Here is an 18,540-nt window from a genome sequence, read left to right on the forward strand (position 1 = left end):
CTCTCCGCGGCCCGGCCCAGCGCCTCGGAGGACCTCCCCGCAGCCTCCCGGGGAGCCGCGACGGGAGCCGCGACAGGAGCCGCGACGGGAGCCGCTGCCTGCCAGAGGGGGGAGCCACTGCCTGCCCCCTGCCCCCCGGGACTCACCGCCCGCTGCCGGCGGGGACTAACCACCAGCGCCAGAGACTAAGCACCAGCGCCAGGGACTAACCACCAGTGTCAGAGTCGCAGCCCGCCGCCCCCGGGCCCTCCCTCGCCACCCTTCCCCAGCGGCCGCCTCCCGCCCAAGGCCACCGCGGCGCCGAGGGGCGGGTCGGGTCGGGCCGGGCACTGCCCCCGCAGGAGGCGGCACCGCAGGGCTCTCCAAATAGCCCGGCGAAAGCGCTGGTGGCGCCGGGCCTGCCGCTGCCGCGTTCTCCCTCTACCGCTCCTCATTTCAGCCCCCCGTGAACGACCGTCGGAAGAGCAGCCCAAGGCAAGCCGGCTGGGCTCGAACCGACGCAGCCCTGCCCGCGTCCCTCGGCCCAGCCCCGAATCCGCGCCACTGCGCCTGCGCAGCAGAACCTCTCCCCCGCCGCCCTCTCCCTCCACGACTTCGGCCGCTCCCCCGCTGCCCCCCCCGCGATTTGAATATGCTAATGAAGGGCTTGCCGAGAGCCCTATGGTGAGGCTGAGAGGTGGTCACGTGGGGCGGGGACGTGTCCTTCGGAGGAGGGCCCCGACCTGCCCAGGCTGCCTTAAAAGCGGGCGGCGAGCGAGGAAGCGCCTCAGTCAGAGCGAGAAAGTGCTGGGGTGGCGGGGCTGCGGCTGTTCCGCCTGAAACTTCTGAGTAACATCAACAGGGGGAGGGGAGGGCGGGCGGCGGTGGAGGAGGAAGGTGGTGTGGGGGGGGAAGGTTAGCCAGCAGCGCAGCCCTATCCGCCTCTCCCTCATAAACCAGCCTGTGTTGGGCTAGAGCAGGCCCCTCACACAAAGGAGGGCAGGGCAGGCAGGGCTGCCCCCCCTTCCCCCCCGCCTCGGCAGAGGGGCAGCGGGGAGGCGCCCTTCCCCGTGCAGAGCACTCACAGCCACTTACTCCTCTGCCGTCCCTCTTCTTCCCCTACCCTTCCCTCCGACCCCCTCCGCGGTTCTCCCCTCAGCCCCCCGCCCGCTGTCCATGTAGCCGCCCGGCCGCCGGCCCCTCCGCACTATGCCCATCTTACTCTTCCTGATAGACACGTCCGCCTCCATGAACCAGCGCACCCATCTGGGCACCACCTATCTGGACATAGCCAAAGGCGCTGTAGAGACTTTCATGAAGGTACCGGCTCTGCCTTGCGAGAGGAGGCGAGAGAGAGCGAGAGTGGCTGCGCGGGGAGGGCAGGGGAGGGGGAGGCAGGGCGCGGGGGGCTGCGGGGCCGGGGGCGCGGGGCGCGGGCGGGAGGCAGTGCGTGCGTGTGTGTGTGTGTGTGTGTGTGCGGGCAGGGAGGGCAGGGCCGGGCCGGGCCGAGCCGAGCCGGCTCCGGCGGCACCGCCAGCGCTTGGCTCACTCTCCGCTTTGTCCCCCGCGCTGCAGCTCCGAGCCCGGGACCCGGCCAGCAGGGGAGACAGGTACATGCTGGTCACTTTCGAGGAGCCTCCCTACGCTATCAAGGTAACCCCCGCTCGACCCCTCCTCCTGCCGCCCCCCCCCCCTCCCCCCGGCCTCCTTCCGGCCCCTCCGCGCCGCCGCTGGCGGCCGCCCCCCCGCCCGCCTCGCCCCGGCTGCCGGCGGTGCGGGGCAGCTCGGCGCTCGGGGGCTGTGGCGGCGGCGCTGGCATCAACATGGCCGACGCTGTTCCCTGTGCGGGGAGTGTGAGCAGCAATGAACTGTGGGGGATATTTATTTAACTTGGGAGAAGTGACAGCAACTCCAAGGAGAGTTCAGCTCGGAAGGGGCGAACGGGGGAAGGACCGGCTGTAGTCGGAAGGAAACGGCTTCTCCCTCGCCCCCGCCGGCACGGGGGGTGGACACGTACCACGGTGGGTCCACATGACACAAGACCGTGAACCTGGCGGAGGTCGCTTCGCGGTGCAGTCGGCTTTCATCCAGAAAGGGCTGTGGGAGAGCAGTGTAAATAGCTGCGAGGTTTGTGCATCGGTGATTTCACCGAAATGCGTCCTGTGGAACAGCTGACAAAACCCTAGTCTGCCAGATTGGGAGCTCCAAGGTTTGAGGGAAGTACATCTTTGCAGGGTTTATGAGATGACACTAAATAGGAGTAACTCAACGTGGTGTCCTGTTAGCATTTCTAGTGAGCTGCATGCACCAAGGAATGCACTTCCTCATTTAGCAGGATAGCAAAGCACAGACATGGGGAATAAGTCTTCTCACATCTCTCTTTTCAGGCTGGCTGGAAGGAAAACCATGCAACGTTTATGAATGAGCTGAAAAACCTTCAGGCTGAAGGACTTACGACTCTTGGCCAGTCCCTAAGGACAGCTTTTGATTTATTAAACTTAAATAGATTAGTAACTGGCATAGACAACTATGGGCAGGTAGGTTGACTATTAAGAGGTGGAAAAATCATAAACCACAAACTTCCCAGAGGCTAAAGTGTCCAAAGTGTGCACCTCCATGTGATACTCCATGTTGGGGCTTCAGAAGAAGAGGTGCAGTCACTGACTGTAGTTTGGTGCCAAACTTTGCCTTTTTAAGAACCAACCCCACACTTCAGTTACTCCTCAGTTTTCCTCTCCTCATGTAGCCCCCAAGGTGACCTTCTCAGTTCAACTTTGTCTTTTGTGTATCAAGTCTCTGTTTCAGACCTGTAACTGGTGAGCCTGGTGGGGGTCCTGAGAGCTTGACTTTGGTCTCTCTAGAGTGCTATAGAACCATGCAGGGGATGAGCCATATTCCCAATGACTCTGCATGTTCCAAAGTACCAAGTGGAGCACAACTTTGCCCAAACCCTTTCTTGCCCATGAGTTTGCTGCAACTTTTCTCAGCTTACCTGCATTTTTATAAGCCTGCTGGTTACATCACAGTCTTGAGAAGCTGTGCTTTTCTAATGCCTGTAGTGCAGCTCTCCCTTTAAAGCAGGACTCTTTCTGTGGCCATGGGCCAGCATTCTCTTGCCCGTTGGTATGAGTTTCTAACAGACAAACTCCAGGTTTAACCTGTGCCTAGGAAGCATGCCCAGTTCTTTCTGACACTGGATCAAGCCCTGGGTTTGTTTCATGTGAAGGATATGAATGTTAAGCACAGCATACTGTGTTTTCACATAGGATGTGCTAACTTCACTCTCTGCTCCCTCTGTGATCTGAGGGTTAGTTACTGCTCTTCGTATTTAGCAGGGGATGGTGGCTGTGGAAATAAGTTCTCTTTCTCCCTCTCCCCTTTCCAGTCTAAGCAGAGTGTGTGATGCCATGCCATGTTGGTTTGGGAAGGAAATGTCTCATGTTGCATTGTGTGGCCTTGCCACTAGGTGACCAAGTGAGGCTGAACACTTAGAAAATGCCAGTGTAGTGGTGAAACTTGTTGGTGGAAAGAAGTGCTGGCTTTGCACATGGTAATTTTTTCCCCCCCCTGTTACCATCTGCTGTCCTCTTATACATCTGTGTGCTAACCCCTCCCATTTTCTGAGGTTTAGTTATGTGAGCTCTATGAGCCCCGTCCCTGGGAGTGTTTAAGCCCAGGTTGGATGAGGCTCTGGCCAGGCTGATCTAGTGTGGGGTGTCCCTGCCCATGGCAGGGGGGTTGGAACTGGATGATCCTTGTGGTCCCTTCCAACCCTGAATGATACTGTGAGACTATGAAGCTCTTCTGAACACTTCCTGGCTTAGGTGCACATGTCAAATACTTGCTCTTTCCCATTGCTGCTGGTTCTAGCACTCCAATGAAATCTATGTCAAAAAACTTGCTCTAAGTAAACCAGTGGTGCTCAGCTACTCACTCAAGCAGACAGCTGGCTTGTCCTGGCTGTTTTGAATCAGAGGTTTGTGCATAAAGTTGCTCTTGGTATCTAGGCAGCCATTGCTTTTGCTCCAACCTTACCTGGTTGCAAGTCTATCTGGGCTTGAACTCACCTTGCTTTTGCTCTTTGCTTGGTTCCACATGTGGAGCTGGTGGTTGAAGAGGTGCTCACATAGGCAGTCAGGTGACTACAGACAAATTCTTACTCTCTGTAGTGTCTGCAAAAATAGATTAATGTATTGCAAGTGCCAGGTCATCTGCTGCTGAAGTCACAAGTTCCCATTTTGGCTCTGCTAATCAAAGCAGTGTTTTTTTCATAAATTAGATCAAATTCTGGAGCACTTAAATGGTCTTTCAGCACTCACAGGATGAGATCCAGGGCAGTTAACTTTCCTCAGCTACACACTGGCCTTCCAGTACTCTGTCATATCCTCTCAGGTTCCTGTCATTCCTGGCTGCTCCCAAGGTAAATGGGTATTCAAATGCACATGGTATGAGAAATGTCCAAACCCAGGGTAATAAAAGTGATTGTAATGCTCAGTTGCATTTGACAGAGTTCTCACTCAGGACATGAAGTGCTGATTCACTTCTTAAGAGCAGTTGCAGATATTGAGATCATCAAATATCTGAATACTTAACTAAAATCTGACAGACACATGTTAGAAGAGTGATTATCCCAGAGTGGGAGCAACAGAGAATTCTCCCAAACTGCAGCCTGTAGATCACTTCATGCAACACCACACTTCAGGCAGAGTTTAGGTTTATTACCTGAGCTTTTTGCTGGGGAAAAAAATCTCTCTGGCTTAACATCTGGAGGTTTAGGCTGGAGGTTAGGAGGAAGTTCTACACAGAGAGAGTGATTGCCCTTTGGAATGGGCTGCCTGGGGAGGTGGTGGAGTCACCATCACTGGAGGTGTTCAGGAGGAGGCTTGCTGGGGTGCTTGGTGCCATGGGTTAGTTGTTTAGGTGGTGTTGAATTGGTTGATGGGTTGGACATGATGATCTCAAAGGTCTCTTCCAGTCTGGTCTGGTCTATTCCTATTCTATTCTCTATCACACTTGCTGTTTTGGTGTATTGATAAGCTTCTAAGATGGTTTCCAAGATCAAATTTGCTTCAAGTGTCTGAGCTGTCCAGCAGGTTTTTATGGGATGTGCAAACAGCAGCACGTGACACAAGCTGGATGGGGTTGTCTGGTGGTGTCATCCAAAGGCAGGATGTCTTGTCCCTCTGCTGAGTATGGACTGCTTGTTTAAATGGCAGTCTGACTCACTCTACTTGATTCCTTTCAAAGTAGACCAGGGTTCTCCCCATCAGCTGACCTCCAGAACAAGAGTGATTCTGAAGTGGAGGAGAATGTCCTGCTTCCTATTTTCTTGCAGTATCAATGTTGGGGTTTTTAATCTGAGTGTTTCTCATGTTACCTTTTCAGTGGGGAAGTCCTGACTCAGTTGTGCATGAAGATTGAGTTACCAAGTGTACAGCTGTCTCAGCTGACCACAGTTGCACACATTCAGATCTCAAAGGGTCTCTGTCAGTTCATTCAGATTGCCAAGATCCTGGAAAGCTGTTGATGTTAGTCCTATTGCATGGCTTTGTGTAAACCCTTTGCCTTATCTAGGGTGGTTAGAGTCACATTGTTGTGAAGGGCATTGTCAGCCACAAAAGAGTTGGAAAAGTACACCTTCTAAGGTGACTATTCCTTTAATTCTTATATCACTTTCAGATTGATAGTTGCTGTATTGTATTGCTTTAGCCCAATCACAGTTGTATTTTTTCCTGCTGCCTTGTGCTTTGTGCTGGTCACGATAGCAGAGGAATGAGCCTTCCAACAGGGTGTCAGCTTTTTGCTTTGACTAAAAATAGCTGTCCCCTTCACCTCCTGCATCTTTATGGAAAGCTTAGGGAAAAATGCAGGACTTGGATGTCTTCAGGAAGAAAGTGATTTGAGCTCAAGAAGTTCAGTAATGGCTCAATGTCATAGCACACAAACCAGGCTTCCTTAGCCCAGTCTGTGCTTAGCTCATTCTCTTTGTAACATTTCCCCCCATTCAGCTTCTCCATTGTTTCAGGTAGTATGAGATCCCAAGCCTTGTACTAGCAGCTTTTATGGCCTCTTGTAGTACTCCCTTAAATATTATGGCTAAGGCTAATCCAGCAGTCCATGTGTAGTCACAGTTTAATGGAACAGTGTCAAGTGAGGCAGATGTCCAGATTCTTGTAGTTGATTGAAGGGCTAAATACTGATAGATGTTTGTGTGGGAACACAAAACAGGAGAAATGGAGTTGCTGTTACAATAGTGTACAATGAAAACAAGTGGATGAACAATCTATGTACTTCAGCTATTTGTGGTTGGTAGTGGAGTTTCTAGGACTGAGCCCTGACTCTAGGGTTGGTATAATAAGTATCAGTGGTGTTTTGACACTCCATGTGCAGAGGAGCAACACAGCCCTGCCAAAACTGGAGGTGAGGAGGAGGTTCTTCCCCATGAGAGTGGTGAAGCCCTGGAATGGGTTGTCCAGGGAGGTGGTTGGGGCCCTGTCCCTGTAGGTGTTTAAGGCCAGGCTGGCTGAGGCTGTGGCCAGGCTGATGTAGTGTGGGGTGTCCCTGCCCCTGGTAGGGGGTTGGAACTGGATGATCCTTGTGGTCCCTTCCAACCCTGACTGATGCTATGATAAAACTTGCATCTGGTGGATGTTTGAAATTGCTGAGCTCTGATTCTCTCATACCTTGTGTTTCACCCTGCCTGTTGTTATTTGAGTAATGAAAGTCTCTCTACTGTTTTTTTTTCAGCAGTATTGCATAGAAGGAGGTTTGAGAGGATAAAATGTCCTTATCTGGGTGAATTTCAAAGGGGTTGATCTGATCTATCAAGGTATTTTTTCCCTGAACATTTATTCAGGGTGAAATTGTATTTTAATATTGCAGCTAGAAACAATTCTTTGCCATAACAGAAGCTTTTTATGAGCTCTTTTATCTCACTGGAGTGTCTTGCATGTGGTGTTCAGCATCAGAATTATTACTGCTATGGCAAAACTGGATTAGAGGGGAGTTGGACTTGCAAACAAATTTGGTGCAACAAAAGCACATGCTGAGTTGTTTTGAAACAGAGTCAGCTGTAATGTTGCTCCAATCCAAGTGGACTTGGTATTTTTCATTCACAGCAATGAATAAGGTGCTCTGCATTGAGACAAGCACTAAACCTGAAACTCTCCTGATGACTTACAGTGCTGTGTGTGGCCTTGGTAAAAGCCTTTCTTTCTGCAGTGCATCTCACATGTACAAACTTCGGAGGCAAACTAGAATCCAACTGGAATTCAGCTGGTTGAGAATGTTTTGTGGATTTACAAACATGCTGATGGCTGGCAGGACCTATTCCTCACCTGCAAGCTGGAAGTTGTGCCACATAGCTTTTAAACTCCACAGGTTATTCCTTCCCTCCCCAAGGGTTTTATTCAGCCCATGTGTGATCATCTGGAGTTAACTGCTGCTTTGTAGTTCCCTCTGAGTATACGGGCAGACCCATTTGTAAGTACAACAGCAGTATCTCTGGTGTGTTCACATGGCAGAACTCAGCACTGATCTGTGGGGATCAGCATGTTTGGCCATAGTGGCCTCAATCACTACAGTATTTTTCAATACATGCAAAAGGCATATTGAGAGAGAAGTTCTGTTCTGTTCTATTCAGGTGGCCAGGAAGGCCAATGGCATCCTGGCCTGCATCAGGAAGAGTGTGGCCAGCAGGAGCAGGGAGGTCATTCTGCCCCTGTACACTGCACTGGTTAGGCCACACCTTGAGTCCTGTGTCCAGTTCTGGGCCTCTCAATTTAAGAAGGACATTGAGACACTTGAACATATCCAGAGAAGGGCAACAAGGCTGGGGAGGGGTCTGGAGCACAGCCCTGTGAGGAGAGGCTGAGGGAGCTGGGGTTGCTTAGCCTGGAGAAGAAGCAGCTCAGAGGAGACCTTATTGCCATCTACAACTCCCTGAAGGGAGGTTGTAGCCAGGTGGGGGTTGGTCTCTTCTCCCAGGCAGCCAGCACCATAACAAGAGGACACAGTCTCAGGCTGTGCCAGGGGAGGTTTAGGCTGGATGTTAGGAAGAAGTTCTTCCCAGCAAGAGAGATTGGCCATGGGAATGTGCTGCCCAGGGAGGTGGTGGAGTCACCATCCCTGGAGGCGTTTAGGAAGAGCCTGGATGAGGCACTTGGTGCCATGGGTTAGTTAATCAGATGGTGCTGGCTGATAGGTTGGACTTGATGACCTCAAAGGTCTTTTCCAAGCTGGTTAATTCTGTTCTATTCTTTAAGTCTGTGCTTGTAGCCACACAACAGTATTGATTTGAAGTCACATATTGTAGACTGACTTCTTGCTTCTGTGCTTATCTGTGTCAGGGATCTGCTTAAAAAAAGAGCCAGCCCAACAATCAGATGAAATGCTGCCCCTTAGCATTGTGTTCAGCATGCTGTTTGCATTCTGGTTTGGCTTTATGTTGTCTTGCAGCTTTGTTTTCCAGTGGGTTTCTGAGGAGCCTTACTGGATTTCCTTGCTTGCATAAACTGTAGTCCTTTGAGCATGACTTCTGTCCTGGCTTTGAGGTTACTGAAATGACCAGTGTTGAGAGTCTCTCCAAATCTGGAGCCAAAGCTTAGGTTAGCATTTCCTGCTTTGTCATGCTGGCACCATTGCACAGGCCACTTGCTTCTCCTCTTGGAGAAAGCAGAGGTTTGCACCTCCAGGGCAACTCTCCCAGTCTTTCTTTTTACCATTTCCCAAAAAAAACCCACATGGGACAATTTCAGGCAGCAGAAAACAGCATAGAGAGAGACCTCAACAGGCTGGAGAGATGGGCAGAGGCCAAGGGCAGGAGATTGAACACATCCAAGTGCCAGGTTCTGCACATTGGCCACAGCAACCCCATGCAGTGCTACAGGCTGGGGTCAGAGTGGCTGAGAGCAGCCAGGCAGAGAGGGACCTGGGGGTGCTGGTTGATGGTAGGCTGAACATGAGCCTGCAGTGTGCCCAGGCAGCCAGGAGAGCCAATGGCATCCTGGCCTGCATCAGGAAGAGTGTGGCCAGCAGGAGCAGGGAGGTCATTGTGCCCCTGGACACTGCACTGGTTAGGCCACACCTTGAGTCCCGTGTCCAGTCCTGGGCTCCTCAGTTTAGGAAGGAGGTTGAGTTGCTGTCCAGAGAAGGTGTCCAGAGAAAGGCAACGAAGTTGGTGAGGGGCTTGGAGCACAGCCCTGTGAGGAGAGGCTGAGGGAGCTGGGGTTGCTTAGCCTGGAGAAGAGGAGGCTCAGGGGAGACCTTCTTGCTCTCTACAACTACCTGAAAGGAGGTTGTAGCCAGGCAGAGGTTGGTCTCTTCTCCCAGGCAGCCAGCACCAGAACAAGAGGACACAGTCTCAGGCTGTGCCAGGGAAGAAGGTTCAGGCTGGAGGTCAGGAGGAAGTTTTACACAGAGAGTGATAGCCCACTGGGGAGGTGGTGGAGTCACCATCCCTGGAGGTGTTCAGGAGGAGACTTGCTGGGGTGCTTGGTGCCATGGGTTAGTTGATTAGGTGGTATTGGGTGATAGGTTGGACACAATGATCTTGAAGGTCTCTTCCAACCTGGTCTATTCTATAGCAGGCTGAGGCACAGTAATCACAGAAGTGGATGTGTGAAAGGATTTAGAGTTGCCTGTTCTCTGTGGTTTTAATCTGAACCTGTGTGCCTATTAATGTCAAAGATCTGTGTGTGCAGTGCTTGTGAAAGTCAATCTTTCTCACCTCCTACTTGCTGAAATTAAGCATATTGCTTCCAATTTATACTTTCTAGGCTGTAATCTTTAAACATGCCATCTTGCCTGCTCATGATGTTTCTAACTTCCCAGTTTGTTTTATAGTATCCTTTAATGAGAGCTGCAGCAGATAGTGTTGCCAGTGGGCTTTGGTGTTCTGAGGTGGGAAGGCACCGTTTTCAGTGTTCCCAGAGCTCACTGTCAGTCTCAGTGTTCACACCAAACTTAAGTGCTCTTAAGATTCTGTGTCTAGTTCTAATTCCCTTTATTTTTAGAGAGTTTATAAGCTGAAACAGGCTTGCACCAAGTCCTTCATTTGTTCTGATGAAAATGATCTCCTCAATCTGTTTCACTGGCAGAAGCGAGATGCTTCCTTCTGTTCCGAATAGCAAATAGCCATTGACCACTTGGAATCCTGACATGCTCAGTAGCTCAGCACATTGGATGTGGAGGGAGCACTGCCAGGATGTGTTCACTGTGGCTTTGATTTTTATTAAGGGTCAGGTGAGTACATTCATGTTGCAAAGCTTAAGCAGATAGTAGAGATGGATGGCCTGCCAGTATCTGAAGGGGGCCTACAGGAAGGCTGGGGAAGGACTGCTCAGGATCTCAGGCAGTGATAGGACTAGGGGGAATGGAATGAAGCTGGAGGTGGGGAGATTGAGGCTGGAGGTGAGGAGGAAGTTCTTCCCCAGGAGAGTGGTGAAGCCCTGGACTGGGTTGTGCAGGGAGGTGGTTGGGGCCCTGTCCCTGGAGGTGTTTAAGGCCAGGCTGGCTGAGGCTGTGGCCAGGCTGATGTAGTGTGGGGTGTCCCTGCCCATGGCAGGGGGGTTGGAACTGGATGATCCTTGTGGTCCCTTCCAACCCTGACTGATACTGTGATACTATGTCTCTGGTTGGTATTGAATTTACTAAAATGGTGCCATGGGTTAGTTGTTTAGGTGGCTTGGATTGGTTGATGGGTTGGACACAATGATCTTGAAGGTCTCTTCCAACCTGGTTTAGTCTATTCTGTTCTAAAAAGTTATTGGAGAATATTTGAGGAGAGCTAGGAGTATCCAAATTTTGTCTCTTGGCTTGGCTTTCTATCTGAAACTGCCTCAAGTCATTACAGGCTCCTTGGATATGGTAGCTGTCTTCTTTGGGTGCTTCAAGGTGCCTGTGCTGAAGTACCCCTGTGTATTTGGGAAAGCACTTGCACTTCATTACAGCCCATCGGGAGGCAGAGCAAAGAGGTATGGCTAAAGCACCAGGAGTGTAGTTAGGTGTGAAGAACAAATTGTTGTGGGTTTTCTCTCTGTGAACATCTATTTGCTTTAAGCTTGTTTTCACCTCTCTTACAGAATGGTTACATTCAGTCTTGAATGCCTCCTGCAGACCCATCTGAAGCTTGGGAGGTCTGTTATTTGAGTATGGCTGAAGCTCAGGTCATTGTGATTGCATTGCCATTGCTGCTGCTTTTTTCCTGCCCATTCTGTACCTTGAACAATGTAGTGAGTCTTCTGATTCATGGAATACTCATTTATCTGCATCTCCCACTCCAGGAACTTCAGTGTGCCTCCCTCTCAGCAGTGCTTCATCTGGCCCTTCTTTCAGGGTGTTCTCACCTGTGTGTGCAGGGGGTTGGTATTTCATCTCATTTATGGGAGTTAGTTCCTAGCTAAGGCACAACTCCTGTTAAATGTCCACTTGGCAAACAAATTTCCTCTGTGATAAAAACAGGTTTGATTGTTTTAGTAAGTGGACCAGCCTGTGAGCCATAGCATCTTTCTGATGGTCCTGTGGTGTATTGCTGTGATGTCTGCCAAGGATGCAGTGTGTTCATGGGGTATTTGCTATGCATCTGCATACCTTTTAGTTAGAATTCTAAGTATTACAGTATCAGTCAGGGTTGGAAGGGACCACAAGGATCATCTAGTTCCAACCCCCCTGCCATGGGCAGGGACACCCCACACTACATCAGCCTGGCCACAGCCTCAGCCAGCCTGGGCTTAAACACCTCCAGGGACAGGGCCTCAACCACCTCCCTGCACAACCCATTCCAGGGCTTCACCACTCTCATGGGGAAGAACTTCCTCCTCACCTCCAGCCTCAATCTCCCCACCTCCAGCTTCATTCCATTCCCCCTAGTCCTAGCACTGCCTGAGATCCTGAGCAGTCCCTCCCCAGCCTTCCTGTAGCCCCCTTCAGATCCTGGAAGGCCACAATGAGGTCACCTGGGAGCCTTCTCCTCTCCAGACTGAACAGCCCCAAGTATTGACAGCAGATAGGATTTCCTGTTTGTTATGGTGTGTTTAACCACTCTGCTACCATAAAGTTGCCCTATGATGGACTAGATTTCCCCAAGTTACATTGCTGAGGCAATGTCAGTTTTACATGACTGAGGAATGGAGTGCCTGTTACCTGAGCACCTCTTGTTTTCATTATAGGGAGAGACTCTCTGGCTCACTGAATTGATGTGCCCTACCTTACACAAATTTACAGTCCACTATAGGTTTAAGCCTACATTTTTTTTCCAGTGGGGAAGCTAGGTTAGTGCCTCCAGCTGAATTAAAACAGGTAAGAACTTGCTGTAGTCAGGAGCCTTGAATGGCTGTGGTTAGGACACTGGGTAGAAAAGACTTCTGGTCTTTATGAGAGGGCAAGAGGATCTGTCAAAATCTGATCCTGCTGTAGTTGTTCTGATGTGGGTGGTGAGTGTGGATCTTGGATCACTGTGGTGGTAGGTAATTAGCATAGCAGATAAATGTGTTGATGATGTCTAACTTACTTCCATTGCTTTAACATTTGGAGTCTTTTAGAAGCCCTGCCTAGCAGGATGTGTGCTGCAGGTGAGGTCTGCAGTGTGGAATTTTGACAGTGACTTGCAGACACACATACTGCAGATAATGTTTAATGTCTTGTTGTTGGTTTGGCCAGGAAGCAGTTACCCCAGTAATGACATCTGTTACCTGCTCAGTGTGACCATTCCCATTGCCTTTAATGTTGAATATTCTTTTTATCTCTATCCAGCTGCTGCTGCTTGTGGAGAGCAGGGTGTTCATCTCATTCTGTCCAGTGATGCTGTTTGAAGATCCATTGCTTGAATACCCTGTGCATTTTGTCCATGTTCCTTCAGTCAAAAGGCTCCACTGGACAAACCTGGAATACTTGTCACTGGGATCAATTTAGAGCCCTGATATTCTTTTGTGGTGCTCAGAACTCGTGATATGAGTGAGAAGTGGCCATCTCCCACCTCTGTCCCTCCCTTTGGACTTTAGATCTGATAATGCTGACTTCTCTGTATACTTCTCTATGTAAGACATACATCAGGGAGTGATAGGACTAGGGGGAATGGAATGAAGCTGGAGGTGGGGAGAAGCAGGCTGGAGGTGGGGAGGAAGTTCTTCCCCTTGAGAGTGGTGAAGCCCTGGAGTGGGTTGTCCAGGGAGGTGGTTGGGGCCCTGTCCCTGGAGGTGTTTAAGGCCAGGCTGGCTGAGGCTGTGGCCAGGCTGATGTAGTGTGGGGTGTCCCTGCCCATGGCAGGGGGGTTGGAACTGGATGATCCTTGTGGTTGATGGGTTGGACACGATGATCTTGAAGGTCTCCTCCAACCTGGTTTATTATTATATCCTTGTGGTCCCTTCCAACCCTGACTGATCCTATGATACCCAGTGTAGCTGCTTGCCCTCCTTCTGAATGTACAGCTGCTCATGTGCTCACAGTTGTGCCAAACTTGCTTCAAGCTGTCAGTATGACTTCATGCAGTACAAGGAATGTTTGGTTCACATCCTTAACAAGCTGGACTGTGGACCACATAGTTAAGAATCTGTTTTAAAAGAGCCAAGTTGCTGCTGTTCTGGTGGTAAAGCTCAGGAGGGAGTTGTGGGGGAGTTTGGGGGCAGTTGTTAAGAATTGCCCTGTGTCCATCAGTCAGTATCATCACAGTACCATAGTATCAGTCAGGGTGGGAAGGGACCACAAGGAACATCTATTTCCAACCCCCCTGCCATGGGCAGGGACACCCCACACTAGCTGCTTGCAGTCTGTTTGTCAGCACTCTGGGTTCATAGCCCCCCAAAAAAGATGGGAATGGTTTTGTACACAGCCCTCTTTGACTTTTCCCATTGTAGGGGTGTGTGTGTTTGTCTGGGGTTGGTTTTTGGTGTGTTTTCCTCCGCAGTGTCCTGGCAGCTGTGAGACTCTGTAAGCCAGCGGCCTGGCTTAGCACTGTCGGTTGCACTGACTGAGGCAGGAGCAGCTAGGTGAAGCCATTGCTGTGAAGCAGAAAGGCTGCAGTAATTACCAGCTTGCCCAAAGCTTGACAAGGTCACTTATTTTGGGCATACAACACTCAGAAGTATTTTTAGGAAACATGACCAAAATCATCCTTAAAGCCAAGTTCCTAGGGGCTGGCTCTTTGAAGTCAGGTTTGGTGTGAGTGCTTATTTCAGTGGTGCCCTGGCTTTCCTTTGTTCTGTTTTTTAGGTGTAGAAAAGCTCAAACACAAGCTGTTTTTGACAGCTTACAGTTACTATATTCAGTTAATTAACTTTGGAAACCAGCAGGATTGGTTGCTTGATAGCCAACTTCATGTGATTCCAGAGGTGATTGTCTTACTGATCTGTAGCAAACTGATAAGGTGCATCTTCACTGTTCTCATTACCTGGGGAAGAGGGAAGGGCTTTCTGGCTCAATGTTTGGTTGATTGCTTTTGGTTGGTTTGTTTTGGTGTGGAGTTTCTTGTTTGTGTTGTGTTTGTGGTTGTTTTTTTTTCCCCTCTCAAGAGAACCACATAATTGTGCAAGATTCAAGAACTTGCTTACCAAGGAGCTAATCTGAAGTGGAGCACATAGAATTTAGTCAAGAAGTTATCACTTATATGTTATTTAGAATTCAGTTAAATCTGTTATTAGATGAAAGAAACAGGACAAACATTTATACTAAGCTGATATTTTGGAGTCTCTTGAGTTGGTAATGTTGGAGGCCATGGTTTAGTTGATTAGATGGTGTTGGGTGATAGGCTGGACTCGATCTCAAAGGTCTTTTCCAGCATTCTGTTCCATTCTTTCTTTGTATTCCTCTGCAGAGGGACCTGGACAGGCTGGAGAGATGGGCAGAGTCCAAGGGCAGGAGATTGAACACATCCAAGTGCCAGGTTCTGCACATTGGCCACAGCAACCCCAGGCAGTGCTACAGGCTGGGGTCAGAGTGGCTGAGAGCAGCCAGGCAGAGAGGGACCTGGGGGTGCTGGTTGATGGTAGGCTGAACATGAGCCTGCAGTGTGCCCAGGCAGCCAGGAGGGCCAATGGCATCCTGGCCTGCATCAGGAAGAGTGTGGCCAGCAGGAGCAGGGAGGTCATTCTGCCCCTGTACACTGCACTGGTTAGGCCACACCTTGAGTCCTGTGTCCAGTTCTGGGCCCCTCAGGTTAGGAAGGAGGTTGAGTTGCTGGAAGGTGTCCAGAAAAGGGCAACAAAGTTGGTGAGGGGCTTGGAACACAGCCCTGTGAGGAGTGGCTGAGGGAGCTGGGGTTGCTTAGCCTGGAGAAGAGGAGGCTCAGGGGAGACCTCATTGCCCTCTACAACTCCCTGAAGGGAGGTTGTAGCCAGGTGGGAGTTGATTTCTTCTCCCAGGCAACCAGCACCAGAACAAGAGGACACAGTCTCAGGCTGTGCCAGGGGAGGTTTAGGCTGGAGGTTAGGAGGAAGTTCTACACAGAGAGAGTGATTGCCCATTGGAATGGGCTGCCTGGGGAGGTGGAGGAGTCACCATCCCTGGAGGTGTTGAGGAGGAGACTTGCTGGGGTGCTTGGTGCCATGGGTTAGTTGGTTGGGTGGTGTTGGATGATAGGTTGGACACCATGATCTTGAAGGTCTCTTCCAAGCTGGTTTATTCTAGTCTAGTCCATTCCATGAAGACATCAGTGACATCTGGAGATTTTGAATGTGATGTCTCAGTAAATCACAGCATGTGTTCATCATTCTTTTATTGTCCTTTATGAACTTACCTTTGTTTTTCCCATGGGCACTATCCCACAAGGAGGTTTTTGTATTCCAGAGTTGTCATTTCTTGCACTGAAGCTTTTTTTTCAGGCTGCTTTGGGTTCCTTTTTTCAGTTTTCTTTGTTAGTTTTGTTCTTAGCACAGGCTTCCTGAGTGCACTTCCAAAATGCCTGAAGCTGTGCAACTGAATAGCCTTTAGGCACTGCATGCAGTGTCAGGCAGGGAAGCATAGAGTGTGTACATTTATGAGCACCTGTAAGGACAGAGTGAGGCACAGGGAACTTTTCCTTTGCATGTTCCATGGGCAATGAAATCATTGCCTGTAGAATGCCCACTTGCAAGCTCAGGCAAAGCAAGCAAGAGCTATGCTTAAGTGTAGCTCTCCAGACATTATTATTACTACATTTTGGGGGAAAAGGTTGCAGTTTCTCTTTCCTTGGTTGCAGTTTCTCTTTCCTTGCAGAATTCAGCTGCTTTGTCTCTGTAGTGTTCTTAATCACCAAAGCAATATCTGAGTGGATCTTTGAGGTCTTGCTGCAGGGCTGTCAGACTGGGCAGGCCAAATGTAAGATGACATATTTGGGGCTTCAAATAGTTAATTGAGGCCACAAATGGGTATTTTTAACAAAGATTGCTTTAAGAAGTGCTTAGGAGGAGCAAGAACCTTCTAAAATCCCATTCATTTTCCTGGAAACTTCAAATTTCCTTTCCTTACATGGAACATATGTGCTGCAGGCTGGGGTCAGAGGGGCTGAGAGCAGCCAGGCAGAGAGGGACCTGGGGGTACTGGTTGAAGGTAGGCTGAACATGAGCCTGCAGTGTGCCCAGGCAGCCAGGAGGGCCAATGGCATCCTGGCCTGCATCAGGAAGAGTGTGGCCAGCAGGAGCAGGGAGGTCATTCTGCCCCTGTACACTGCACTGGTTAGGCCACACCTTGAGTCCTGTGTCCAGTTCTGGGCCCCTCAGTTCAGGAAGGAGGTTGACTTGCTGGAACAAGTCCAGAGAAGGGCAACAAAGCTGGGGAGGGGTCTGGAGCACAGCCCTGTGAGGAGAGGCTGAGGGAGCTGGGGTTGCTTAGCCTGGAGAAGAGGAGACTCGGGGTGACCTTCTTGCTCTCTACAACTCCCTGAAGGGAGGCTGTAGCCAGGCAGAGGTTGGTCTCTTCTCCCAGGCAGCCAGCACCAGAACAAGAGGACACAGTCTCAGGCTGCACCAGGGGAAGTTTAGGCTGGAGGTTAGGAAGAAGTTCTTCCCAGCAAGAGAGATTGGCCATTGGAATGGGCTGCCTGGGGAGGTGGTGGAGTCACCATCCCTGGAGGTGTTCAGGAGGAGACTTGCTGGGGTGCTTGGTGCCATGGGTTAGTTGTTTGGGTGGGTTGGATTGGTTGAAGGGTTGGACATGATAATCTTGAAGGTCTCTTCCAAGCTGGTCTATTCCATTCTCTATTGTGGAGATAACAATTGTTTGCTTCCTTCATTCTTAGGAGTTGTTGGTTTGCTGAGCAGTTTCATTTCTGACTCAGCTTTAGAAAAAGACTGCTGGTGCACCTGTTCTATTTTGAAACCCTTTTGCTGACTGCTTCTTTGTGTGTGTGCTTTGTTCAAATCCATCACTCCCTTGTTGCAGTCACCTGTAATGCAGAAAGCTTCACTTGTCTGTCCATGTCCTACCTACATCTGCAAAACTATTTTCACCTGCTGCTCATCTGTAGTGCTGGTAAAGGATGAAGCCAAACCTACCCAACGTTATAATAGGACTAGGACTAGGGGGAATGGAATGAAGCTGGAGGTGGGGAGATTGAGGCTGGAGGTGAGGAGGAAGTTCTTCCCCATGAGAGTGGTGAAGCCCTGGAATGGGTTGTCCAGGGAGGTGGTTGGGGCCCTGTCCCTGGAGGTGTTTAAGGCCAGGCTGGCTGAGGCTGTGGCCAGGCTGATGTAGTGTGGGGTGTCCCTGCCCATGGCAGGGGGGTTGGAACTGGATGCTCCTTGTGGTCCTTTCCAACCCTGACTGATACTATGATGCTCCTCCATTGATGTTTCAAAGAGGAAGCTGTGCTGGGTGCAAGTCTTGGGTGTTGTGGTAACTCTCAGGCATTTGCAGTGTGCTTATGTAAAGGCTTGTCCAGGATATGAAGAATTGCTTTGCTGTAAGCTGTAGGGCAGAGCAGCTGGACCTAGCTGAGTATAGGCTTGGAAATGTCAGCTCATGGAGGAGATGTCTTTTTTGGGTAGCTGTCCTTACTGCAAAATCACTGCTATTGACACTCTGACTGTCAGAGTGTGGAGGAGTGCAGGGGAGGTAATGACCACTCCAACAGCATTGTCCATTTCCCTGGGGGAAAGTGTGGTGAGTTAATGGAAGCAGGAGCTCAGACCTTGATAAATTCTAACAGACTTTCTTAAACCTCTGTGTTCAGACTTTCTTTTCCCAAAAGATAAGATATTTTGAGAGAGATTGCTGTTCTGTAGGAACAAAAAGGGAGTTCAAACGGCAGTGTGTGCAGCACAGCTGAATGCTCGTGGCTGAAACCTCCCAGAAGATGGGCAATCTGCAGCAAAGGGCAAAGTGCAGTGAGAGTGTGTGCTGTCCCTGGTGTCAGAAACCATGAACTGACAGCTGGATGGAACAGAACTGGGTCTGGGGACTAAGGCTCTGTGGTTATTTCATATTTGTCCTGATACAGTCATTTAAGGGTCTTTTGGATAGACACAGCTCCTGCAAAGCACTTACCTGTCCCTGCCTAGTTGAGGTGGCATTCCAGCAGCATGCCTTTTGTCTGCTGGTTGCTGTCACCTCCTGCCAGGATGGGTTTTGCTCACTCCTGCCCCCTCTGCTGGC

At 50.2% G+C, this 18,540-nt stretch overlaps 1 protein-coding gene across 4 annotated transcripts in view; it reads left to right on the top strand.

Annotated features, from left to right (window-relative positions):
* Positions 1-855: 855 nt before the first annotated feature.
* INTS6 (integrator complex subunit 6) overlaps positions 856-18,540 on the top strand; it is a 53,745-nt gene continuing 36,060 nt past the window's right edge. For 2 of the 4 annotated variants that reach the window (XM_068165305.1, XM_068165308.1), the window contains exons 1-3: positions 858-1,299; positions 1,555-1,632; positions 2,367-2,516. In XM_068165305.1, coding sequence (XP_068021406.1) covers positions 1,189-1,299; positions 1,555-1,632; positions 2,367-2,516 — 339 coding nt within the window. In that variant the 5' untranslated portion in view covers positions 858-1,188. Of the gene's footprint in view, positions 1,300-1,554; positions 1,633-2,366; positions 2,517-18,540 lie in introns of all 4 variants that reach the window. The other 2 variants (XM_068165307.1, XM_068165304.1) reach the window with 2 other exon arrangements.

This window comes from Melanerpes formicivorus, unplaced genomic scaffold, assembly GCF_026170545.1.
Source record: "Melanerpes formicivorus ecotype bairdi unplaced genomic scaffold, bMelFor1.0.p_v2 SCAF_87, whole genome shotgun sequence".
NCBI lineage: Eukaryota > Metazoa > Chordata > Aves > Piciformes > Picidae > Melanerpes > Melanerpes formicivorus.